Here is a 27,120-nt window from a genome sequence, read left to right as displayed (position 1 = left end):
GGTCATCACTAAATAAGTTATTTTGTTTTTTTGGTGCACCAAAAATATTCTCGTCGCTTTATAATATTAATATTGAATTTTCATTTTTGGGTGAACTAACCCTTTAAGCACGAATTAACAGATAACATGTCAGTCTTTTTGACAGAACTAGCAATTTTGTGGGCCCTTGTGTGGGTGGAGGGACAAAGACCTGGAAAAAATGTTTTATGTTCACTGCAGTACTAATGGCAATTAAGGGAAGAGTGAAGCCAGATTTAATATTAGAAATTCTTGTTGCACTAAATCAGGTGATAAAAATGGGAAGCACAGTGGGTTCCAGCACATGTAGGGATTCAGGGGAATGAAGAGGCTGATGAGATAGCAAAAAAAGCTACACACAAGAGTGAAGTTGATTTGAATGTAATGTATGGGAGAGCTGAGTGCAAGAGTATTATACAGCAAAAAACAAAGCAAATATGGCAGAAAGAATGGGAAGAAGGGAATAATGTCAGACATTTTTCAATTCAGCCTACATTAATGCACATGTGTACTATGTACATCATTCGCAAGATTAGAGAGGAGGGATAGTGTTCACAAGATTCAGATTGGGACATTGTGCACTGAATTATGGGCTGGCAATGTTTGGAAAGCATCCAGACGACAGATGTTTGTGTGGAGAGTTGGAATCTGTGAAGCATGTAGTAATGGAGCAAGAATCCGCATGTTTTCTGGAGTCTCACCTATATCTTTGAAATCAATTCTTGAAAATAAGGATTATGAGACAACACAGATTGTTATAAACTTTTTACTTCGCACTGGGCTTTATTTGAGGATTTAATATATAAGATGAAGTTCTTCAGATGACCTGAGGAGGGCAGTAATATGCCTTTGAAGCGTCTAAGCTGCACCAAATTACAGGAGAAGAGGACAAGGAAGAAATAAACATCAGCAAATATCACACATGGTTTTTCAATTATTTTCACAGGTTTTGCCAAAATCTTCGCTCTGCTTTCTGTTTTTCTTCTTTATAAACCTTAGGCGTTCACGTCAAGCAGGTAAATGATTAACTTTTGCTGCGTTTATCAGAGAACAAACGCGTGTACCCGCCCTGATCAGAGTTTTTAACGACAGAACTGACACTTTATTACGAGCTTTTTAAATGAAATACATAAATGAAGTAGCCTATGTGTGTTTTGGTCAACGTCAAACATGCTTGCTAATTTACAGGATCGACATGTTTATTTTTTAGCAGCTTTTAAGGTCCTACTAGATTAACCGATACTAACTAAATAAACTGAAAAGGTTTAATTTTAGTTTATCCAACAGGATCTTGTTTGATCACATTAGGATTGCTTTCAGATTTGAGGTTTAGAGAATTACAGGACTGGCTTTATATAGGCCTGCTATTGTAATATATTTAATCTATTTGTGCCTTTCTGTAACTAAAAATGTTTTGAGACTATCCTAAGTGTTTTGATGTTTTAACTTCTTATTCCTTCAGAAATGTACAACTTTCATCACATCAGTGAACAGTTATTTCATGCATATTTTATTCCTCTTCATTTCAGAGAAACACTCGCTGTATTACGTTTACACAGGCTTGTCTAAACCTGTGGATCTGCCGGGCATCTATGAATTCACTGCTATGGGTCTGCTGGATGACACACAGATTGACTATTACGATAGTGAAGAAAAGAGAAAGATTCCCACACAGTCCTGGATGAAAGAGAAAATGCAGGAGGATTACTGGGAAAAAGGCACTCAGTCCAGAAAGAGTAAAGAACAGTGGTTTAATGTGAACGTCCACATTATGATGGACCGAATGAGACTCAATGACTCAGGTGAGAAACATTCACACAGTTTAACCTGCATATATATACAATCATTTTATTTTTGATATCATCTCACAATTTGTTTTGTTTTTTTGTGTCCATTTCAGATCTCCATGTTCTTCAGTGGAGACACGGTTGTGAAGTTGAGCAGCAGGGAAATGAAATGAAGTTTCTCAAAGGCATTAATGAGTACAGCTATGATGGAAAGGACTTCTTGTCTTTTGATGATAAAGAGTCTCAATGGGTCGCTCCAGTTGATGAAGCTCTACCAACCAAGAGAAAATGGGACAATGTGCCAATCCTAAACCAATACACCAAAGGATACATGGAGAAAGAGTGTGTGGACTGGCTCAACAAATTCAGAGAATATAGAGACGAGGAGCTCAGAAACGGCTGTGAGTAAATGAGGAGAATTTATATTTGTTGATGATCTGCAGCTGATTGATAAACTAATACCTGTGTTTTCAGCTCCTCCAGATGTTCATATATATGCAAAAAGGTCTATCAGAGACAAAACCAAGCTGAAACTCACCTGTGTGGCCACTGACTTCTACCACAAAGACGTGATGATGAACATTAGGAAATATCGCACATCTCTGCCTGAAGATGAGATTAAATCCACAGGAATCAGACCAAACCATGATGGATCCTTCCAGATGAGGAAGAGTGTGGAGATCAAAGAGGATAAAAAAGCAGAATATGATTGTTTTGTGGCCCACAGAACCCTTAATAAACCAATTATCATTAAATGGGGTAATTAAAGCTGTTACACAGAAAGGCAGAAAGATCAACTGAAGGGCCATTGATTTGTTTATGATATCCTTATTAATCAATATCTTTTTGCTTTTGATTAGATGGAACATGCCAGGACTGCCTGTCAAAGTCTGTCCCATTCATTGGAATTGTGATTGGAGTTGTGCTTGTGCTGGCATTTGTTGTTTTAGTGTCAGTAGTCTTAAAGAAGAAAAAGATTATTGGTGAGTAGTGTGACCCCGCTGACCCACAGAGCATTTCTATAATGTTGTGTCCTTCCCATGAGCATTTCCTAATGTTTGACTAAAATAAGCTTGAACTTTGATAAGATCAGAATATGGACTTGTTTTGGATAACATATTTGTACATTACAAAAAATTTGGACTAATTGTGGAAAATTAGTTTTCAGAAGAAAAAACTTAATGAAGATGAGAATGCTGGAGTTTCTCTAAGAGAAGGTACCTCTGATCCCAATGTCTGATGACCCTTATTAATAGTATATTTTGAATATTTTTAATAGTTACTTGATGACATGGTAAAACAGACACTGGCTCTGAACATGCCTCCATTTTAAATATTTATTCAGCCAAGTGTAGCTAAATCAAACAACTGAATGTTTTCTTGAGCAATTGCTTTATTTACCAGGCAGATATTAAGAACACTTATACCACAGCACTGTAGATGCCGCTTCTCATTATGAATCTCATCACACACACAGCAAAAACATGCACAGCTTGATCAGTATTCAACTTTGTTTGACACCCATGCTGCTTTTCTGCTTGTAAATGTTTCTGTATATGCATCTATTCACTTTTGTTTACAATGTTCAGTGGCCAAAAATGTTTTTGCATCCCTGTTTGACAGATGTTATGATAAAGCCGGAGATGCTCCGTGACAGTTCAAAAACAGACGCGCCAAAGACATTTGAGATGTGAACTGATGAGGAAATTATATATTATACCATGTTAAATGCTTTATTCTGATTGGTTGATGAATGTTCAGTCAGGTGTGACCAGCCCTGTACCTGCAGAGTTCAGTGACATTTCAGGGCTCTACGCTAACATTTTTCTTTAGGAGCATTTTGTTCTCCTAATAAAAAAAAAATTAGGATCAATAACAGACACTAACTTTCCCATTAAAAGACAATATTTGCCCCTTTAAATTAATTTCCATGGGCATTTTTACCATTATAAGAGCATTTTTTTCTAATCTTAATAAATATATGCATCATATTTCATCAATTTCTTAAATTAAGATAGAACATTTGTTTTTAAATGTTAAACAATAAATTCAGTTAGAACAATAAGACCCAATTAGACTGTTACCTATCAAAATAAATAATCAAAAAATTAATCTTTGCACTGCAGAAGTGGCACAGAAGCTCCATCTGAAGTGGTATTATTTAGACACATTTACGTAGAATTTTGCAGTAAAATATCCAAAAACCACTAGGCCAGTGTTATATATTTTGTTCACTTGAGTTCTTACAATATCCCAAATGTTTGGAACTATTTGTAAATCGTGAGAAAATTGCAATTTTAACCAAGGCTCCGGGACGTGTGAGGAGTCGCCTATCAATTGCGTCATACCCGCGTTACCCTCGGTTTCCGGTTTTATTTTGTAGAAACCATGGAAACACCAAAGACGCTTTAATATTTACATGTTTTAATAAACAATGGAACAACTTTTTTATATATTTATAGACAGAAAACTAATTATTGTTATATAGCTCAACACCTTTAGTCTTATTGTTTAAATCTAATTTTCTTGATTTTTTGCGAGTACCATGCTTTACCATGCCTCAGAGAAAAACACTATTTTGTCAAGTAGCTAACATAGCATAATCAGATGCAGCTTTATTTTTAGTAACAGTAATACAGCATTTTCTCCATCATACAAAATGTTTTAAAATTAACTGCATGCCATTTATCAACACAATAAGCTATCCAGCATTTAATATATTCTAAAATCGATCTATCTTACTGAGTGTGTAACAGTGTCTCACAGCACCCACTGAGTAGTTTTAGCAAACGCACAGAGTAATGTTATCACATCATTTTCAACACACTCAAATGTATCTAATATAATAAACAGAGCTGTGTTACCTCATACTCATGACCGAAAAAGCGGAAGCGGCGCCGACGACTGTGTCATAATAAAAGTTCCACTGCTCGTGAAGTGTGTGTTGCGCAGTCGCTCCAGCGGCCTCGTTCAGCTCCCACAACACTCGGTCCTGCTCTGCTTCATACTACAGTAACGTTAATAATCGCATCCATGAACATGATTTCTTCCCGAGTCCTATCCCTACTGACTGTGATGTGAAGTCCACATGTCCCGAGATTCCACGCTCAAACTTAGCGTCATCAAGCTACGCCTTTGTTTTGAATAGGCGCCCCCTAGCGGATATAAAAACTACATAGTGCACCTTTAATGCAGCTCATTGGCAGCTCATTGTTGTACAAATGTATTTAAATACAATTATTTTGAATTTAGAAATATGTAAAGAAAAATTAAAAGTTTGATATTTTAAGTAAAAACAGTCTATGTAAAGTGTAAATATGAAAATAAACGTATTTACATTTACCGCCAGTAGGTGGCGGTAAATCTTAATGTGCAAGTCATTCATTCAGTCGTTCAAAACCGATTCATTCAGTAATCACCGTTGCTTGGAGATGCGCAATAGTTCTGGTGTGGCTTTGTTTGATAGAGCAAAAACAGACATTATTGTGTCTAATGTTAAATCACTTAATATCAACTTGTTTATTGGCCTTGAATAAGATCAGTAAGTATCACTTTTCCAATCATGCCAATACTCGGAGAAACAGGAGTAACAGTTATACTTGTGTGATATTACTTAACTTAGGCTACATATTAGGCTTTCTGCGATCGACTTATATCACTTCAACACTTCACTTGCCTACCGTGACCGCAGCACCGCTCCCACCGTCGTCTTAACTTTTTATAGTAATAAAAATAATTAATAAATTAATAATAATAAATCATTGAGTTCAGTTAGAGAATACAGACACTACAGTAAAAAACTGAACGCGTCTGCTCAATTCAGTGAGCCAAACGAGAGTTGCCGCACAGATCAGCAGCAGGAGTCAGATTTCACCTCACTTCTCTGAACCACAAGATGATTTGGTTGCAAATCAAAATGTAAAAGCGCATATTTAAGTGAGTTTGTCAGTGTACTGTTTTGTTGCTGTGTTTCATTAAGAATAATAATGAACCCACCCACCATTCAATCAGTTACCGCCTCTCAATTGCCACTACTTCAAACGCAAAAGTAAAATGGTAGCACGGGCATTCATAACGTTTTTATAAATTTTTGTTGCCATTTTGCCCCCAAGCCCCCATTAATTTCCGACCTTGCTTATGATAATCCAAATGTAGTATTTCCAGTTAATTTGGCTGAAACATAAGCAGCATAAGACTGTCTTGTAAATGCGCACCCGTTTCACCTTGTAAACAATCTTTGAAGTGTAATGTTAGTCCGTTGCGCACGTCTTTCACATGTGCTCTGCTGACTGAAGCAGCGTCTTTGAATGAAGGCATGAAAAGCAGCCGATTGCAGTACGAAACATAACTGTTGTTCAGTGTAGATGCATTTTAGGAGGTGTACTTTTTGTTCCGATTGTAGTTCTATTCATGAGAATCGATCGGGTCACTCGCACCAGTGCGCCTAAATATTTTTTCACACTCGCACGCAGTTATTTTCAGGAGCAAATGCGAGCGAAATGCTCGCACTGCATATTAGTTACATTTAGTAAACGTGTAAAATAAATATTGCAGCAATTGTTATGCATGTGTTATTTAATATCTTTTAATGAAATATTGTGATATCGCATCAGGTGCACTGTAACATGTCGAATGTGAAAGTGGGTAGTTATTCTGCTAAGGGTCCATTGATTTCAGTTGAGATGGTGAAACATTTAAGCCTAAATCTGTTTAAGTTTTAGATGCACTACTCACATGGAAAATAATGTCAGTTGCCCTGTTTTACCTGATATGTAACATCTCATTTACAACATGAATTAAATAACTCTTTATGTCTGTGTTTCAGGACTCCCACAGTAGTATTACAGTACAATCAATACTACAACAGATCAAGCCCTGATGTAGACACTTGTGATATTGGTCAATATACTACACTAACAGTATTGGGGATCCAAGATGGCAGATAACAGAATTTCACTAGAATTGAAAGCAGAACCATTGCATTCAATTATCATTATTTTCAACAGAGGAGCTCAGAGTCTAGACTAGTTGCTATGAGTCTAGACTTTTGTCAATCAGCGTGCCTCACAGAAACACTAAAAACTCAAGCAAATCAGAGCTGGAGCATAACCGTCAGGGTTATGAAGAAAATGCTGCTCTCAGCTTGGATGCTAACGCTAATGTTTCCAACCCCGCCCTGCTCCAGGTTATTATGGGAATCACAGATAACATTTAGAAACTGACTGATGAAAAGTTGAGTCCATTGTCACTACTTTTGCATGAGCAGAATGAAAAACTCAATGACCATGAAAAACAAATCACTGAAACAGAGAACCGAATTTCCACTGTGAAAGATGCTGACAAACTGGAAAGATGAATGGATCATTTGGATGACACTGGATGAAAACAGAGAGAGAAGGAAGAACACGTGTATTGTTGTTTCGAAGCCTGCCTGCTGAACTCTCTGGGCATTCTAACGAAATCTGGCTACATGAAGAAGTATTTTTACTATGGAAAACATTTCTGCTCAGGATTTGGATTTTTTTTGTTATTGTTCTTTTTCAAATCATGTCAGCTTGATTTAGCCCTTCTACAAGAAACTAATCTTGATGACAAAGAACATCTTAAGTCGTAACAGGGCTTCAGTCATATTTTTTCTCTTCATTTACGTAAAGGACCCGAGGGGTGGCCATTTTGTTTGTCCAGCTAGATTAAAAGAAATTACTGCTTTATGTTCTGCTCTTACACGATAACAATGTACTAAAAACAGAAAAGTTTTTCCTTTGCGGTTTTGAAAAGTTCCACGTACAGACGACAACGTTGTCCAAACGATATCCATTTAGACAGATCTGCAAAACGCTGTATTCTGCTGCCAGGCCAGTAGATGGCGATGTCACTTTATACAGAAACACTACACACATACGCTTTCTTTTACAGAGTGGCAGTGCTGCCAATTTAGCAAGTTTGTTGTTAGATTTAGCGACTTCAACACCCCTTTAGCGACTTTTTTCAAAAGCCTTACGACAAATCTAGTAACTTCTTGGACAAACCTTATCTAGGTTCCGTGACTCGTCCACTGATCTATATTTATATTAATATAGATCAGTGGATTCGCCAGTATGATGCTAGCGACATTTAGCGGCCAGTTTTAGCTATTTTCAACTGAAAGCAATTGGCAACACTGCAGAGCAGTGAATAAAAAACAATCAAGATGGCGAAAGCATCGATAAAGTACTCGCACATACAGATTGAACTCATAATACGCATGCGCAGGACATCACCGTTTTCACAAATTCGCATTTTTGTAGTTTACACAGAGACGATAACAGTATAGTTTTCAAAGAGGTATGTTTTCAGGCCCCCAAAACACAGCTGTGTAAATGAACAAGCTAAACACATAAAAAGTTTTCTGTTTTTAGTTGAAAACGGTGTCGTGTAAACGGCCCCTTAGGCTCAATTGCTTTATATGGGCTAATAGAAGACCTCAACCATAGGATTAATATATTGTGTCTACCAGAGGATATGGTATTGTTTTCCCAGAAATTAGAAAGTGCCATTGCCAACTTAGTGCCCACTTGCATTACATAACTACATGGATATCAGATGACCCAAGCTCATTATAGCTGAACATAGAGTCCGCTCAGTCACAGGTCCCTCTTCAAAATGTGCTGAAGACTTGTTAGAGTAGCTTGTACAAACACTATTAATGTTAATTCTGTGAAAGCTTGGCATCATGTTTAACATCAGTTTAAACTCCAATATGCAATAACCTTGATATTCCCCCAGGTGTCAGTGAAGACTATTGCCAAACAATTATGTTATCTTGCACTTGAATATCTTACTTTATGAAATATTTCAGATGTTTTTTTTTTTTAAACATTAGTTTATTACTTTATCTTAGTAATGTTGTTCTGTTAAACTGACTGATTGTATGTATTTGCAGTGTTATTCATGTCTGGTCCATTAGTGCATTGGACTAATTTATAGACATTTCATTTATAGTATTTTTACCTTTTATAAGATCAATAAGTATTACAGCTGTTACTGTCAGAATGGACTGTTTCACTACTAGTTCATGGAAACATGGAAATGTTTGTTTAGGCTACCAAGGTGACAACAATGTCTGTGGGGAAAAAAAAAAAAAAAAAGTTTAATAATTTGACCATTTATAATTTTTTAATGATCATTTTACAAATAATTCAAATCTCAAAATATTCATTAATTGTGTGTATGTAGGATGCATTAATGCCTTGCTCAGGCTGCTTTGATTATTTCAAATGTCACGCCCACCACAGATTGTTATTACCCATATATCATTATAGAGGCTTTGGAGAAAAGCATCTGCTAAATGACTAAATGTAGATGACAGTGTTAAATGTTGATACTGATCACTGAAACTGAGTTTGTTGAAAGCTTCTTTGAAGACACTTGTGCTGTCTAAATAAAATTGACTTGAAACACTCAAATATATGCGTGTGAAATGAGTTTAGTTTTGTCCATCACAGTTAACGCATGTCTCCACCAGCTCTGCTCAGCAGTAAAACCACTTCCTGTCAATGTTTCATCAAGCGATTTCTCAACATGAGTGCTTTTTACGTAGACATGGCTTTATACATATATATATATATATATAGATGTCCGGCCCAAGGGACTGTTGTTCCATTTCCTGTTGCTGCCGCAGGTCAAATGTTGTTTAATCAGTTGTTTAATTGTTCAGAAATCTCCATTCGGCTTCAGTCAGAAGCAATGAAGTGAGAAATGATTCTATTGTCAACGCAGCAGAAGAAAAGAAGCGTTTGTGTTGGTGTACTGAAATCTCTGTGGCTTTGTTCGTGTGTGGGTTTATTGTTATTTCTGACCTGTTTGGTGGGAGACGAGACGAGAAGCGTCTGCAGAAACCGCAGTGAACATTTCACACAGTCATCATGACAAACACTTGGCCAAATGACAGCAGAGTCTGTTTCACAAAACATGTTTCAATGATACAGGCGTGTTTTAACAACGATGATCAACACTAATCTGAACCTTTGTCTGTCTAGTCTTGATCTTTAACCTGTACAAATCATGACTACATTTTTCCACTTACAGGTGGTTGTGAGCTCCTACGCCACCTTCGTAGAAACGGCAATAAATTCACAGAAACGCTGAGCGCTGAAGGACTGTAGTTCCAGTCTGTAGGAGCAAAACAAATATTCACTACATAGTCAACAGTCAAGTAGTCATGACTACGTGATGTTGATTATGCCTAATCAACATCTGGTGCATGAGGGTATTGTGCGTGAATTTAATTCTACAACTGAATCACTGTTGAATTTTGCAAATTCAATCAACGTTGATGCCTCAACATCAATGATTTTCATACAGATCTTGGTAAATTTCAGTGTATTTTATCAGCATTTTGTTAACATTTTTACATTTAAAGGCACAATATGTAAGATTTTTGGATTAAAATCCCCTCCCCCCCAAAAAAACTAGAACAATATTACATATTTTGTGGACTTCTGTACTTACATACAGAAATAAGCAATTTTAACCAGGACACGGACCATGTCCATGCGTCACGTATCAATGACAAGTTTGACAACTTTGTCAAGTTACCCTTGATTTCCTTTTTTATTTTGTAGAAACCATACCGCTGTGTTACCCCACATACGCATGACCAGAAGAAGCAGAAGCGGCAACTGTGGCATAATAAAAATTCTCGAGGCGTGTGTCGCGCTCATCTCTCATTAGCAATTGCTCAAGCCGCCTCGTTCAGCTCCATCACTCGGCCTGCTCTGCTTCATACTACAGTAATGTTAAAGGAACACTCCACTTTTTTTGAAAATAGGCTCATTTTCCAACTTCAGTATTACGCCGGAATGAGAGTATAGTTCCTAGCCATATTGGCCTAGAAAATCGCAACTTTTCATTTTCCGTCGGTCTTAGTACACGATGTAACTACAAAAGAGTCAAGTTTTAAATAGGAAAAATATTGAAACTCTTTGGTCATTTTTTAACGAGATGCTAACGGTCTAATCAGATTCAATGAACTATGCTAAGCTATGCTAAAAGTGTGGTACCGCCAGACCCGGAGATCGGCTGAATGGATTCGAAAACGGTAAAACTCAACTATTTAACTCTAGGGGAGTTGGAAAATGAGCCTATTTTCAAAAAAAGTGGAGTGTTCCTTTAATAATCTCACCCATGAATATGATTTCTACCCGAGTCCCATCGGATTCTTCCCCTGGCTGTGAGGTGAAGACTACAACTCCCAAGATTCCACGCTCAGCCTCATCAAGCTATGCCTAAGTGACCTCTAGTGGCGAAAATCTACATAGTGTGCCTTTAATGTTACTTAAAAAGTTTAACAAAATACGTATAAAACAACATTAATTAAGCATGTTGTTTCAATATTGTTTTTACAAGTATTTTGTTAACATTTTACATTAATTTATCATTAAATATTTTAAAAAAAAATCATTGTTGTTTTATAAGTAGTCTTGATTCGTTTGTTTACATTCATTTAGCATTAAACGCAGTTTTTTTAACGTTGTTTTTGTTAACATTTTTTTGCAACAATGTAGCATAAAATGTTGTTTCAACGTTTCATTATAAACTATGAATAAAAGATGTATTTTATGGGGCTGGGTTTGGGTTATAGTGACTGTATTACTGTTGTTTGACTATGGTACATCCTCATTTAGATAAGTAGGTAAACACACATCCGTGACTGCGAGCGCGCACTGGGTCATCTGGGGTGTTTGCGGGCTCGTGCACACTGCCATCGCGTTATTAAAAGAATTCGTATTAATTCCGGGACTTGAAACATTTAATGAAGTTCACCATGGCGATATAAAGTTTAATTTCTGAGAAACTTTATGAAACATCGGAGGAGATTGTCGAGTTCATCTGCGCTCGTTTCTAAAGGTAAAACTCATTTATCTGTCATTCTGATTCATATGAAAATTAATGTGTAAACAACTGTATAGATAAAATCATCTGCTGAATGAATAAATGTAAATGTATAGTCATGTTTTCCTATGTTCTCATATCGTTTTGTATAACGGACGGTCCTTCAGCTACGGTCGATTATTTTATGTGAAAAACTGTTAGAAAACCACAAAAAAAACAAAACAAGGAAACGACATAATAAAAACAGTTTATTATGAAAATAAAAGCTAGGCTACTAAATATTCTTCTCATGAAAACACCCGAAGATTTGTTCGCGTCAACGGAAAGTTGCGCTTTATAACGCGATTCAGATTTAACATGAGACAAAATTTGCCACATAACCGTTTATCATACTGATGATATCTTCTTTAGTTTTAGTTTTACTCGCACACTATAGTCTGGTCTGCATGTTTGTCGTAAGTAAACCCTCTATGTTTAACAGTTTAAAGCAGGAAGAGTGCGTAAAAGAGGAAGATGAGAATCATCATTAGCTTTGCAGAAATCATCAGATAAACACTTAAACGAATACAGCAGTTCTCATATGATGATGTGAAGAGCTAGAGACTGTTGATGATGATGAAGATGATGATGATGATGAAGATGATGATGAAGGGGTTTTGAAGTAATGCTACTGGACCTCTTGAACTGATTTCAGAATCTCATACTACACATGCTATTTCTGTAAGGAAGCCATACAAAGTCGAACTTATGACTTGAAGTTATAATTAAGGCATTAAAAAGTAGAAATTATGATGTAAAGTCATAAAAAGTTAAAAGTATGATATGCCAAGTCGAATTTCTCTTAAAAAAGTAGAAATTACGACGTGCTAATTCAGAATTTTGTCTTTTAAGACATAATTTCGACTTTTTATCTCATAATCATGACTTATTCATTGATTTTTGTACTGTTAATGTGTTTGATGATAATGATGATGTTTTTGGTGTGCAGAGATGTCAGTGTTGTGATGGCTCCGCCCCAAAGGAGGCGTTCTTTCGGCCCCGTCTCACCCAAACGCATCTACAGGAGTCTGTCCGTCAAACTAAGGGGCGGAGCTTCCCACGATGAGGCAGAGCATTCTGATTGGAGGAGGCGGCTGAGCAAAGGACCAGCTGATGTAACAACTGCACACACACAAACACACATATACAGAGTTAATGTCTTGCTGTTTACATGTGTGTGTGTGTGTTTAGTACTCATGTCTGTGGGACGCTCTGGAGAGTGAAGACACACTCGCCGTGCAGCACCTGTTATCCAGAGAGACAGAGACGGGTGGAGGACAGACAGACAGACGAGTGAATGCCGTCAGTGAGCTCGGCCTGGTGCCGCTGGACGTGGCCGCTCTTACCCATAATGCCTCACTGCTGAATGTGCTGGTGAAGGCCGGAGCAAAACACAACCCCAACTGTGAGTGACACACACACACTCCAGTCACACTGCACAATTCATCACAACATGAATCTTAATAATTATGTTTTATGAATTAATGTGATTACCACTATTTTTATTTATAATTTCATATTAAATCATAACCACATATTCAGAATCCATAAAAAAAAAATACAATGCCATACAATGGCAGATTTCATATTATTGTTAAAAAAACTAATGAATTATTTAATAAATTGTAAATTTAAGACATTTTTAAATAAATTGTATTTAATAATAATATGTTAAAATTGTAGCTGCAAGCAGCAACAATGGGGTCAAGCCAAATAAAGCCCCGGGTAAAGCCGTCTGTGTTTGTGCACCGTCTGCATGACGTCATTTTTGTCATGCAGAGGGTGCGCGCCCAGCCGCACACCCCATCCGCGTGCAGCCCAAATTTCGAGACCGTGCATGCAACAGTGCATGCGCAAGCAGGACAGAAGAGTCCAGTAGGTGGCAATATGCACAGTAATGAGCACAGTGTGCAGTCGTCGAAGAAGAGATTAAAAAACAAAACGCTTGAAACAAAGAGAAACTTCTTCCAAGACGAGTAAACTTAGAAGCATATCCTTCTCCATCGTTTTAGATTCTTGTTTAGTGTATCTTCCAAACTATGTTGCAATGGTGGATGCACGATTTTTCTTCTCCGATCATGCCCAGCGAATGTCCCGTTGATGACACGACTCGGTGCTGCCCTCCGATGTCTGGTAGAGTATAGAAAAAATTGTACTGCGCATGTTTCAAACTCAGTCATCCGCGGTTGAGTATACTTTGAAAGATGCGCGGATGCGACTCTGCGCGAGACGCGTCCGGGCGCGGAAAGTGAAGTATACCCGGGGCTTAAGTGCAGAAAAGGAAATATTTGTGGACATCTGTGATCATGAGGTTATGATAAAGCTGTTTAAATTACATCAGTTAAAGGGATAGTTCACCCAAAAATGAAAATTCTGTCATCATTTACTCACCCTCAGGTTGTTCCAGACCAGTATAAATTTCTTTGTTCTGTTGAAAACAAAGGAAGATATTTTGAAGAAAGTTTGTATCCAGGCCACTTTGGGCCACCATTGACTTCCATAGTATTTTGGATGAACTATCCCTTTAAAGCACTTATAACATAATAACATGGGTTATAACTTCTGAGCATTAAGTGGCGCTATGACGAAACTCTGCATGCACCCTCAAGTCATGCCTGTGATGACATGTACCAAGTTTCGTGTCAATATCAAAATTTTTTTGCAGAGATACAGCCGCATATCCATTTTGGCGTGCTTGCAGTTAAATTTGTTGACTCAGTATAAAACAACATCTGTAGATGCTACATACCAAATTTCGTACAAATCGGACAAATTGCGTAGGAGGAGTTCGAAAAAGTAGGTTTTGAATAAAATTCAATATGGCGGACATTAAGTATGGTAGAATATGGCAAATTTGGTATAGGTCGTAGGACTTGGCACAGGCCAACAAAACTAATGATGTAAGTTAAATGACAATAATATGTTGAACTTTTCATATGTTATTAGCATTTTCATGAAGTTTATTATTTCTTTTGACCACTAGGGGGTGCTGATCTAAAACTTTAGAGGTCCTCACAGAACATGGCCTCGATAAATCATACCGAGTTTCGTAACGATACATTCGTGCATTCATAAAACACAGTATTTTATAACAAAATTCAAAATGGCCGACGCCCAAAATGGCAGAAAACTGAATATTGTTCAACTCTGCATGCCTTGAGGAATCTTTGGAGACTATCCCCATGATTTTAGGACAAGGCATTAAAAAATTATAAGCAAAAATAGCTGTTTTTCCTATCTGTGCACCAGTAGGTGGCGCTGTGACGATACTGTGCATGTATCCCCAAGTCATGCTTGTAATGACATATACCAAGTTTTGTGTCAATATACCAAATCATTGTGAAGATACAGCATCAAATCCTTTTTTGCATGTTCGCCGTGAAATTTGTTGACGCGTTATACGAGAACGGATTGTCCGATCAAAAATCTTTTAATAACTTTTTGCCTAGAGTGTGGCTAGATGCTACATACCAAATTTCGTGCTAATTGGACAAACGCTTTAGGAGGAGTTCGACAAAGTAGGTTTTTTGGAAAATTCAAAATGGTGGAAAAAAGTTGACTTGCAAAAAGTTATGAGCATAAACATGAGTGAATCTTTGAACTGTTGGTGGCGCTAGAGGGTTTGATGTAGAGACACCAAATTTGCTATGGTAACATTTCAGACTGTCCTCTATCTGTGTGCTAAATTTCATAACTTTTTACTATACGGTTCTATGGGTTGCCATAGACTCGAGAGCGGAAGAATAATAATAAGAAAACAGAATTTGTTTATTAAAAAAAAAAAACATAATTTAGGAAAAAATGAAGCAGATTTCATACTTCATTGGGTTGATAAAGTATAAATGCGTCTCTCCGCCCCGCTGCAGTGAGCTCGTCCTCTGATTGGTCGCTGAAGCTGGATGAGCTGGTGTCATTGGCCGAGCAGAAGCTGGAGGAGTGGAGGGCGGAGCTTCAGCTCAGAGAGAAGGCGGAGCTTCAGTCACTGACAGATGCGCAGAAGAACGTCGAGCTCTGGACGCGCCGCTGTGAACTTTACCATCGCATGAGAGAGAGATTCCACACAACAGGTATGAACACACACACACACACACATGCACTCAGTTGTCATGTGACTCATCATCACACCCATCTGTTTCTCTCAGCTCTGCCCGGGCCGCCCGCTAGCGCCGCCCTGCTGGTGATGGGCGACAGCTGTCTGTGTGTACGTGTCAGAGAGCCCTGCGGTCAGACACACGGCCTCATCACCAGATACAGAGGTGAGACACCGCATAATCACACTCTTCACTGATGAAGCCATCACTCACCCGTCTGTGTGTGTGTGTGTGTGTGTGTGTGTGTGTGTGTGCAGTTGAATGGAGTTCTTCAGCTACTTTTCATCCTCTGTGTGGCACTGGATTCATCACTGACAGCAGAAACACAGAGTTCAGCATCACGGGACTAAAGACTGTAAGACACACACACACTCATGGCTATATATAATATACACACACACACACACACACACACAGATATTTCTGACTCGGGTCTGTGTCTGTGTAGGGTGTGCAGTATTTCGTGCGGGTCAGTGCGTATAACATCAGAGGCTGGGGTGTGTTTGTGAGCAGCAGCCCGCCGTGTGTCGCCCCCTCCAGTGAGTACTGAGAACTGCAGCCATGTCACCTGTTACTGCAGTATATTTAACCACAAAAACACAATCAAAATATGAATAAAAACTATAAAAGTATCTCAGTTATACTAAAACAACTGTGACGTAATTAATTATAAAATTATCCAATTTTATGAATTCAATTGATTAGATATTGTTTTTGATTATTAAAATTTTATTAAATGGAAATAGAAAATTTGGGAGGGAAAAATAAAATGTAAAAAAAAAAAAAAAAAAAAAAAAAAAAAGATCATATAGATTATTTTATGAATTTAAAGGGTTTTTTTTATTTAATTGATTAGATATGTCACCACAGATCATCATTACTTTACTATTTGTTAAGCCTAACAATTTACACTACTGTTCAAAAGTCAAAAGTTTGGTCTAATAAAGATTTTATTTTGAAGGAAATTAATGTTTTTATTCAGCAAACGCATTAAATTGATCAAAAGTGACAGTAAAGACATTTATAATGTTACAAAAGATTTCAATTTCAAATAAATGCTGTTCTTTTAAACTTTATATTAATCAAAGAATCCTGAAAAAATAAAATGTGTGACGATTTCCACAAAAATATGAACTGTTTTCAATATTCATAATAATAAATGTTTCTTGAGCAGCAGATCATATTAGAATGATTTCTGAAGGATCATGTGATGATGCTGAAAATTCAGCTTTGATCACAGAAATAAATTATGTTTTACAAAATACTAAAATAGAAAACAGCTATTTTAAATTATAATAATATTTCACTGTTTTTGCAGTATTTTTGATGAAATAAACATGATTTAGTGTGTGTTTGATTGGTGAGTGTCGCCCCCTGCAGGCTGGAGCTCATGCAGCGGCGTGACGGTGAGACGCAGGAATCAGGCCGCGGCCGTCAGGAGGATCTCACAGCAGATCAGAGAGCCTGAGATCATCACCGGTACACAAACACACAGAATACATGAAGAAACTCCCGTCGTGATGGATAAACACTGATAAACGTGTGTGTGTGTGTGTGTGTGTGTGTGTGTGTCTCAGAAAACAGCAGTTCTGTGAAGAGAGCATCCGTGTCTCGCGGTCTGAAGCATCTCTTTCACTCCAGCAGATTTGTTCGTCTGTTACAGAGGTGAGAAAAACACTTCACGTGCACAGAAATCATAAATTACACATCTTGATTTGTATCTGATTTAAAAGCTTTTTTTTATCTGAAATGATTTGAAGTAATTTTGTCGCCCCCTGGTGGAGAACCGCTGATCTAAAGTGACTTTACAGTAAAGTATATTTCTTATTTAATTATTAAATCATTTTTTTTTGTGTTTTTGAAGAACGAGGATTCTCACAGTTTCTGAAAATCATTTTAAAAGTGTGATTTCTAGACCTGAAAAAGTAGAAATTAATCAAATCTGTAAAACATGGGCATTTTTATAATAAATACACATTTTACTAGTTATGATAAGTTATAAAAATGTTTTTAGTAGTAAAATGTAGTTTTGAACATATTGAATAGGATTTTGAATTAGTTTTTATTTTTGTTTTCTGTTTTCATTTTAATTTTAGTTAAAAACAACAAAATTACTAAAACTTTTTTATTAGTGTTTTTTATCTATCTATCTATCTATCTATCATATATATATATATATATATATATATATATGGCTATATGTCTTATTAATTTTTTTATTAAAGATTTTAATAAAATAATTTACTAATTTTAATATAAAAAATATAATAATTTAAAATTGTAGATCTGCGGCTGTAATTTTATTTCAGTATTTGTTTTAGTTATTTGTAGCGCTTCAAGTTAAACTAAATGAAAATATCAAAAATGTAACAAAAAATCTTACTTATTTTATTTAAAAAATGTATATTTTCTTTATATATTTTTAATATTTATTAGATTTTTTTTATAGATCTATATAATTTTTTTTTTTTTTTTATTTCAATTAATTGCCAAGACAACATTTCAAATTTTTGATAAAACTAAAATAATCTTTATTATATTTTTTATTTTATTAATTTTTATCTCAGTTTCAGTTATTTGGTTTTGCATTTTTATTTAAATAAAATGTAAATAATTTTTATTTTAAATAATTCTATGAAGTTTTATCAATTTTTATTTATTTATTTATTTTTGCTTTTTTTTTTTTTTACTGTTTTTTGGTTAAATATGTCTATACAGTGTTTATTAATTTTTATTTCAGTTTTTTTTTGTTTTGCTTTTTTATTGTTTTTTAAAAAGTCTATACAGTTTTTATTAATTTTTATTTCAGTTTTAGTTTTTTTTTTTTTTTTGCTTTTTATATTGTTTCATTTTAATTTTAGTTAAAAACAACAAAATTACTAAAACTTTTTTATTAGTGTTTTTTATCTATCTATCTATTTATCTATCATCTATATATATATATATATATATATATATATGCCTATATGTCTTATTATTTTTTTTATTAAAGATTTTAATAAAATAATTTACTAATTTTAATATAAAAAATATAATAATTTAAAATTGTAGATCTGCAGCTGTAATTTTATTTCAGTATTTGTTTTAGTTATTTGTAGCACTTCAAGTTAAACTAAATGAAAATATTAACAACAAAACAAAAAATCTTATTTTATTTTAAAAAAATGTATATTTTCTTTATATATTTTTAATATTTATTTATATTTATATTTAATTGTTTAGAGTGGGAACCCTAAAGAACATTCAGCTTATAAACGTTTAATTATAATTATTTTAGTCACTTTTTGTATTTACAGAAACTGGGAGTATCCGTAGATTAAAATAATTTTTGAAAACAAAACTTTGACGTTCATAATGATTTTTGGGGCCGTTTACACAATCATTTTCAACTTAAAACGTGAAACTTTTTATGTGTTTCAGCCGTTTCAGTTCTTTACTAAGTGACATTGCCATCTACTGGCCTGGAAGCAGAATACACCGTTTTTAATCGTTTTCGCAGCTCCGTGTGAACGGGAATCGTTTTGACAACGTTGTCATCTTTAAGCAAAAAACACGAAGGAAAAAACTTTTCCATATTTATAGTACATCATTGTCGTGTAAACATACCATAAACAGTTGTTTCTCAAGCTTTTTGACACCCAGAGGTTTGTCAGTGTTTTATTGTTGTGTGTGTGTGTGTGTGTGTGTGTGTGTAGAGGTGTGTACCTGGCGTGTGTCTTCTATCAGAAGGACTATGTTCTGGTCTCGTGTGACGAGCGGCTCCCTCTGGTGGAGGTCCAGTGCTGCTCCGCCTCCGTCACGCAGGACTTCCTGTGGTTCACTAAGGTCAGGGTCGCTCAGACGGCAGCGTTTCTCCCGTGTTTCTCCTGTGTGTGACGGTCTGACTCTGTGTTTGTGTGTGTCTCAGCTGTCGTGCGCGTGGACGCAGGTGTCGTTTCTGCAGCAAGTGCTGTCGTCTTCATCGCTCTCCTCATCTTCATCGCTGTTGCAGAACAGACTCAGTTTCCTGCGAGCCGTCGCACAGCTGCAGGTGACACTGAATATAAACAAACACCTGTATCTGTAATAATACTGTTATAGGTTTAGTTAATATTCTGGATGTTTCTATTTTTTTATATTTTCCTTTTTTTTTCAGTTTCATTTCAGTTAAAGTTTGGGTTAAGGTCTATTTCTGACAGTTTTATTAGATTTTTTTTTTTATATATATATATAGATCTATATAATTTTTATTATTTTTTTTTATTTCAATTAATTGCCAAGACAACATTTCTAATTTTTGATAAAACTAAAATAATCTTTATTATATTTTTTATTTTATTAATTTTTATCTCAGTTTCAGTTATTTGGTTTTGCATTTTTATTTAAATAAAATGTAAATAATTTTTATTTTAAATAATTCTATGAAGTTTTATTAATTTTTATTTATTTATTTATTTATTTATTTATTTATTTATTTTTGCTTTTTTTACTGTTTTTTGGTTAAATATGTCTATACAGTGTTTATTAATTTTATTTCAGTTTTATTTGTTTTGCTTTTTTATTGTTTTTTAAAAAGTCTATACAGTTTTTATTAATTTTTATTTCAGTTTTAGTTTTTTTTTTTTTGCTTTTTTATTGTTTTTCAATCAGTCTATAGCTTTATTATTTTTTATTTCAGTTTTAATGTTTTTTTTTTTTTTTTACTGTTTTTTGTTTAAATAGGTCTATACAGATTTTTTTTCAATTTTATTTTAGTTTTCATTTTAGTTATTTTGTTTTGCATTTTCATTTTTTGTAAATAGGCCTGTATAATTTTAACTAATTTTTATATTTGTTTTATTTATTTTGTTTTACATGTTTTATTATATTATTTATTAATAATTTTTTTTCATTTTTAATTTCAGTTTTAGTTATTTTAGTACTTCAGATTAAACTAAGCAAAAAATAGAAATATTGCCTTTTGGAGAAAACATGAAATCACAGAAGAAGATGAGGTAAAGAAGCGAACGTTCACATTGACAGTCTCTGTCCGTCTCCGCAGGCATCAGTGGGGTGTGTGGATCTGGGGCAGGTGTACTTCGAGCCTCTGAAGGACAGGCAGGGTAACGTTCTGCTGGTGACCCTGAGAGAGGTCACGACCCCTCTGACCCCATCTGACCCTCCACTGCACTGGGTTCCTGTCAGCAGACTGGAGAAAAACCAGATCCAGACGCCACTGCTGCCCGAACCCACCGCCGTAGAGCTGCTGACCGACAGACTCAAGGTCACAACACACACAAACACACATAAAGCCTATGAAATATCATTAAAAAATGATTACACACAGCTCGTCTGTCCGGTGTTTCGGTGAAATGGCGCCCTCTGCTGTCATACGTTTGTCAGATGAATGTTAAAGAGACAGTTCATCTATAATGGAGTCATTTGTCATGACTTTCTTTCTTCTGTGAAACACAACAGAAGATATTTTGAAGAACAGTGGAAACCAAACAACTGTGGACTCCATTGACTTTCACTATATGGACAGAAAAACCCATATTTCTCAAAATATCTTTTTTTTACATTAATAAATTATGACAGAATGACCATTTTTGGCTGAATTGTACCTTTAGTTTTAGTTTTTATTTTATTTTTAGTATTTTAGGGCTGCTAAAGTTAACGCATTGACTGATTATAATATTTTGTACTTTAACACAGGTTGGTTGTACAGATTTCCATTTTTAATATATCATGTAACAAACATTAAATCTAAAGGTAATCTGTCGCCGTTTGTTTTTATATTTTAGTTAGTTTTGGAGTCGTGAAAATGTATTTTAGTGTAATTTCAGTATTAACAAAGATGTTTTAATTTCATTTTAGTCTGACTTTTATTATTTTTTATTAGTTTTATTATCAGAAACTGTGTTTGCAACCCATATAACTTTCGTAAAGTTGATATTTAAAGAGGGAATAAATGTGGGCGGGGCTTGATTTCATTATGATGAGCTGATTGGCTGGTGGAAGTGTGTGTATATGAAGGCGGTTGATCAATACGAGCGACTCATGAGCTTTTTCAATGATGAATCATTCACAGTAAGACCAGGAATGAATCAAAGAGTCAATAGAGGTGAATCAACTGCAATCTGAACTAAACACATCAGTCTGGTGTGTGTGTGTGCAGGAGACGATGGCGTATCACCACAGGAGTCAGCAGAGAGCTCAGTGCGGTCTGTATGTGGGCGTCCTGAAGCTCTGCAGCTCCGTCAATCAGCTGCGCGTCCTGGTCTCTCAGCGATTACCCAACATGCCCTACAGCTGCCGCGTCAGGAACTGGCCGCACGTCTCACGGTAACACCGGAGAAGTGATTCATTCACACAGACTCAGTGATGCTGTCAGCAGATATAACATGAAGCCTGTGTGTGTGCAGGGAGGAGTGGGCGTGGCTACAGAGACATGCTGTGGGCGGAGCCTGTGGGAGTGGCAGTCGGGAGGGCGGGGATGACGCTGTGATTGACAGCTCAGGTGTTGAGGACTTCGTGAAGGCACTGAGATCTGCGGTGATTCAGCTGCTGACCAAACTCAACGTCCCACTGGAGCGGGTAACAAAACCAGCACATCAGATTCATTTAGAGAGTTTCTTTGAGTTACCTGATAACACTTTACAATAAAGTACCATTAGTTAACATTAGTTAATTAACTAACAATGAACAATGCATTTGTTACAGTTACTAATCTTTTTTAATGTTAAAAATACAACTGTTCAATGTTAGTTCATGTTAGATTCATGTTTACAGATAGGCAATGTTTGGATTTGAATAATGTATTAGTAAATGTTGAAATTAACATTGAGATTAATAAATGCTTCAGTTTATGTTAACTAGTTAACAAATATTAATAACTGGAACTGTGTGTGTGTGTAGGCGTGTGATTACCGCGTGTACACGCAGGAGCTGCTGCAGGCGGGCGATCAGGTGACTCTGCTGCTGCTGCTGCCGCCCAGTGAGGATCTGAGCTGCCGCCGGTGGCCAGGAGAGGGCGACCTGGAGCCGCACGGCCTCACTGTACCACTGCACATCTTTGAGCTCGGTCAGAAACTCCCATCAGCCACTGCTGCCACACTCTCACTAGCACTGTGATAACAAATGGCAGAAATTCATTGTAGAAATATAAATGTGTACAAATATACAGGCAATATCTGAAACACTGTCACTGGGATGGCATGGTGATACCTGTATATGTTACAACGAATAACCATGATGTAATGTTAATATACATCATATAATCTACTTCAAAATCTAATTTTTATTCTGAAAATGTACTGATAACCACTTATCTATAAAATAATAATGCATTACATTTATACAGAAGATATAAGAAATAAGAATATATATAAGAAACTAACACAAAACAGCCTAAGGTACATTATCTGACAACAAAAATAAGAATTAAAAGTATTTATATAAAACAATATATGGCTTCTGCGAATGTCCTTTTACTTTTTTCATTGTAAATTATATAATAATAAAAATAAAATATATAAAATAAAAAAGAATATTAATACATTTTATTTTATATAGTTTTGTTTTTTTCTTATTTAAAGACGCTATTTATATAAATGTTCTTTATATTTTTTCATGATATTTTTATATAATAAAAACATATGAAAATAATAATAATAAGCTTTATTTTACATAGTGCCTTTAAAGTAAAAAGAAAAAATCATCTTAATGTTTCATTTCACATAATAATACATTTGTAATAATTTGGCAGTTAATTTTTAATAATTTGGCAGTAAATTTTTAATAATTTGATAGTATATTTTCAATAATTTGGCAGTAAATTTGTAATAATTTGGCAGTAAATTTGTAATAATTTGGCAGTGAATTTGTAATAATTTGGCAATAAATTTTCAATAATTTGGCAGTAAACTTGTACTAATTTGGCAGTAAATTTTCAATAATTTGGCAGTAAACTTGTACTAATTTGGCAGTAAATTTTCAATAATTTGGCAGTAAACTTGTACTAATTTGGCAGTAAATTTTCAATAATTTGGCAGTAAATTTTTAATCATTTAGCTGCAAAATTTCAATAACTTGGCAGTAAACTTGTAATCATTTGGCAGTAAATTTTTAACAATGTAGATGTAAATTTGTAATAATTTGGCAGTAAATTTTCAGTAATTTGGCAGTAAACTTGTACTAATTTTTCAGTAAATTTGTAATAATTTGGCAGTAAATTTTCAATAATTTGGCAGTAAACTTGTACTAATTTGGCAGTACATTTTCAATAATTTGGCAGTACATTTTTAATAATTTGGCAGAAAACTTGTACTAATTTGGCAGTAAATTTTCAATAATTTGGCAGAAAACTTGTACTAATTTGGCAGTAAATTTTCAATAATTTGGCAGTAAACTTGTACTAATTTGGCAGTAAATTTTCAATAATTTGGCAGAAAACTTGTACTAATTTGGCAGTAAATTTTCAGTAATTTGGCAGTAAATTTTTAATAATTTAGCTGCAAAATTTCAATAACTTGGCAGTAAACCTGTAATCATTTGGCAGTAAATTTTTAACAATTTAGATGTAAATTTGTAATAATTTGGCAGTAAATATTCAATAATTTGGCAGTAAATTTTCAATAATTTGGCAGTAAATGTTTAATAATTTAGCTGTAAATTTTAAATAATTTGACGTTAAAGCATTTTTTCAGTGTATATAGTAAGGTTGCAGTAAATCAGTTAGCAGGCTTTTACTGCAGTATATGACAGTGTTTAATGACGTTTGTGTGTGTGTGTGTGTGTGTGTGTGTGTGTGTGTGTGTGCGCTGCAGTGCACCTGTGGGCGTACGAGCCGGACCTCCTGTCTCAGTTCTGTCAGCTGTGGATCCGGCTGGAGCTGGATGTCCGTCTTTCCCAACAGGCTTTGAGAGAGGCGCTGGACAGCAGCGAGGTGACGGAGGCCACGGAGAGACTCGCTCACGTCACGCAGCTCGCACAGGTGTGTGTGTGTTTACCTGCTCTCTCACACACACACTCACAGACGTGTCACTCACAGGTGTGTGTGTGTGTGTGTAGAGTCTGTCTGCGCTGTGGAGAGAGAGCCGCTGGCTGATGGACGTCATTCACACACTGAGATCCAAGAGCTCTGAGGGGGCGGTGCCTCTGGGACGGGTCATGACCTCCCGAGCACCAATCAGATCAGACGCTGCTGAAGACACGCCTCCTGCACACACACTCATCACAGGTGAGAACAACGATAGAGACTGAATGATTCTCATCCATTAATAAAAAACTTGTGTCAGTGATTCATTAACTGCTGAACAACATGTTTTCTCGAAGTCTTACTGAGATTTGAATTATTTAACAACACATTGACATGTTCACGCTTCTCTGATGTTGATTAATGGTCACATGACATGCAGATAAAGAAATAAAATATTATATTTAACACAAATACAATATAATATTTCATTGGTTTTAGTGAGTTTAATTTTGATTGAAATTAAATAAATAATTTGTAAAATAAACACTTTTTAATGGGTTTATCAGTAACTGCGTTATTTTTATTGTTTTCATTTTTTACTTTAATTTTACATTTTCATGATTTTATTCTTTAGATTTTTTTTTATTTTACATTTTATAATGATTTTTTTTTTTTTTTTTTTTTTTAGATTTTAGTACACTGTAAAAAATTATTTCCATGATTTATCACAACATTTTTTCTTTTGTCAAATCAACTTAGATAATTAATGTGGTTCAGATAACTTAATATTTTGAGTTTCTGTTGATTAAATCAATCGCATTCATTGTATTAACTAAAAAAATTTTCATTTCAATGATCTCAAAATTTTAAGGGAACCAGGTAACTTACTTTGTCAAACCAACAATTCTTAATTGTTTAATTTTGATTGTCTTTTATTTTAAAATGATTTATCTACTTTAATTTGACATTTTTACATGGTTTGATCAATTTTTATAGGATTTAATTTTTATTATGTTTTTATGCATTTTTAGTAAGTGTTTTATATTGATAGTTTTCGTGATTTTAAAATGATTTATTTACTTTAAATGTATATCTTCATCATTTTATTCATTTTTAGTAAGTATTTTGATATGTATATATTTATTTATTTATTTTTATTTTCATTTAATGATTTTATAGATTTTACTAAGTCCTTTAATGGTTTTTATTCTAAAATTTTTAGTAAGTGCGCTAATTTTATTGTTTTATTTCAATTTTGTATTTCCATTTTACATTTTGATGATTTTATTCATTTTTTATTAAGTACTTTTATGCTAATCGTTTTTTATTTTAAAATAATTTACTTATTTTAATTTCACATTTTAATTATTTAATTCATTATTAGTTTTACGCTGCAAATGTGGCACAAAAACAAGGAAAAGAAGCATTTACACGAGCTTTCAAACACTGAATCATCATAATAAAGGTCAAAGGTTAAGAAATGAAAGTTTAATGTCGCTCTGCTATGCCGACAATCACAAACATTAACCAGAACTATTAAATATGAATAAAGAACTCTGTGTTTACATCATTTCCAGCAGAGGGTGACAGTCCGTCCTTCTCTCAACAACCTGAAGGGTCAAAGGTCACACACGGGGTCACGTGTTCAGAGACGCCCACCTCACACTACACCAGTGAGCCCTGTTCCCATGAAAACGGCCTGATGTATTCTGGTCCTGAGGTGTCCACGCCACCCGCCTCACATCCCGTGATCCCTGCGGCTGAAGGTCATGACCTTCCATCGGAGATGATGGACCTGTTCGAGAGTCTGGATCTGCTGGGAGGGAGTCTGTCAGACCTGCAGGATCTGGATTTGATGGATCCAGAGCCGGCCCTGTCGGAAAGTCCCGATGACGTCGCCGCTCCGCTCTCGAGCCGCACGGGACATCCTGTCAGGAGTCTGGTGGAGTGGGTCAAAGGTCATCAAACTCACTGATGGAGACGATGAACAGTCACAATCACCTCATCTCAAACAGAAGTGCAACAAAAAATATATATAATATATATTTAATAATATTATTATGAAAGAATATTTTTATTAAATATATTTATAAATATTTGTGCTCTCTCTACATATATAATATATGACTGGACTTTGTATTTACTGTATATTTATATTGATATAGATGTAGGTCTGTTTGTATCTCATGAAGTCTGTTTTGTTAAATGAATAAATGCACATTTTCGGCATGAACAGATCTTGAAAACAAACAAGTGTTGCTTTGTTTTCCATACAGTTAAATAATAAAAACCAGAACAAGAAACTAAATTTACTTGAATGATTACTGTACCAACTTTATAAAGCAAATACAAACTATATACATATATATATATA

General features: G+C 35.1%; 3 protein-coding genes across 5 annotated transcripts; all 3 read left to right on the top strand.

The window, feature by feature from the left end:
- LOC127509878 (gastrula zinc finger protein XlCGF52.1-like) overlaps positions 1–27,120 on the top strand; it is a 298,674-nt gene that overhangs the window by 66,334 nt on the left and 205,220 nt on the right.
- Positions 867–9,250, top strand: LOC127509967 (H-2 class I histocompatibility antigen, Q10 alpha chain-like). Of its 2 annotated transcripts, XM_051889390.1 has the most exons (7): positions 867–1,034; positions 1,548–1,820; positions 1,919–2,206; positions 2,280–2,564; positions 2,666–2,788; positions 2,967–3,022; positions 6,631–9,250. In XM_051889390.1, exons 1-6 carry the CDS (start codon positions 941–943, stop codon positions 3,014–3,016), a joined length of 1,113 nt encoding a protein of 370 aa, XP_051745350.1. In that variant the 5' UTR covers positions 867–940; the 3' UTR covers positions 3,017–3,022; positions 6,631–9,250. The 2 variants fall into 2 exon arrangements, with proteins under 2 accessions (XP_051745350.1, XP_051745351.1); XM_051889391.1 differs by lacking the exon at positions 867–1,034 and having other exon boundaries at positions 1,520–1,820.
- Positions 11,469–26,999, top strand: LOC127509881 (ankyrin repeat and fibronectin type-III domain-containing protein 1-like). 3 transcript variants are annotated; one of them, XM_051889095.1, is made up of 18 exons: positions 11,469–11,693; positions 12,667–12,832; positions 12,909–13,122; positions 15,584–15,784; positions 15,860–15,973; positions 16,066–16,163; positions 16,257–16,347; positions 17,189–17,287; positions 17,386–17,473; positions 19,504–19,633; positions 19,716–19,838; positions 20,829–21,050; positions 21,945–22,111; positions 22,192–22,363; positions 22,685–22,850; positions 24,595–24,761; positions 24,839–25,007; positions 26,324–26,999. In XM_051889095.1, exons 2-18 carry the CDS (start codon positions 12,683–12,685, stop codon positions 26,719–26,721), a joined length of 2,769 nt encoding a protein of 922 aa, XP_051745055.1. In that variant the 5' UTR covers positions 11,469–11,693; positions 12,667–12,682; the 3' UTR covers positions 26,722–26,999. The 3 variants fall into 3 exon arrangements, with proteins under 3 accessions (XP_051745055.1, XP_051745054.1, XP_051745053.1); XM_051889094.1 differs by lacking the exon at positions 11,469–11,693 and adding an exon at positions 12,373–12,398 and having other exon boundaries at positions 26,327–26,999; XM_051889093.1 differs by lacking the exon at positions 11,469–11,693 and adding an exon at positions 12,373–12,398.

This window comes from Ctenopharyngodon idella, chromosome 3, assembly GCF_019924925.1.
Source record: "Ctenopharyngodon idella isolate HZGC_01 chromosome 3, HZGC01, whole genome shotgun sequence".
In the NCBI taxonomy this organism is placed as follows: domain Eukaryota; kingdom Metazoa; phylum Chordata; class Actinopteri; order Cypriniformes; family Xenocyprididae; genus Ctenopharyngodon; species Ctenopharyngodon idella.
This window is presented reverse-complemented; position numbering and strand designations above follow the sequence as displayed.

Bases quoted from the DNA above. Each gene is read 5' to 3' on its own strand.
- LOC127509967 (XM_051889390.1), top strand. From the start codon at position 941: ATGGTTTTTCAATTATTTTCACAGGTTTTGCCAAAATCTTCGCTCTGC. The intron at 2,207-2,279 runs GTGAGTAAATGA...CTGTGTTTTCAG, and splicing joins CGAGGAGCTCAGAAACGGCT to CTCCTCCAGATGTTCATATA. The intron at 2,565-2,665 runs GTAATTAAAGCT...GCTTTTGATTAG, and splicing joins ACCAATTATCATTAAATGGG to ATGGAACATGCCAGGACTGC.
- LOC127509881 (XM_051889093.1), top strand. The intron at 19,634-19,715 runs GTCAGGGTCGCT...TGTGTGTCTCAG, and splicing joins ACTTCCTGTGGTTCACTAAG to CTGTCGTGCGCGTGGACGCA. The intron at 25,008-26,323 runs GTGAGAACAACG...CATCATTTCCAG, and splicing joins TGCACACACACTCATCACAG to CAGAGGGTGACAGTCCGTCC.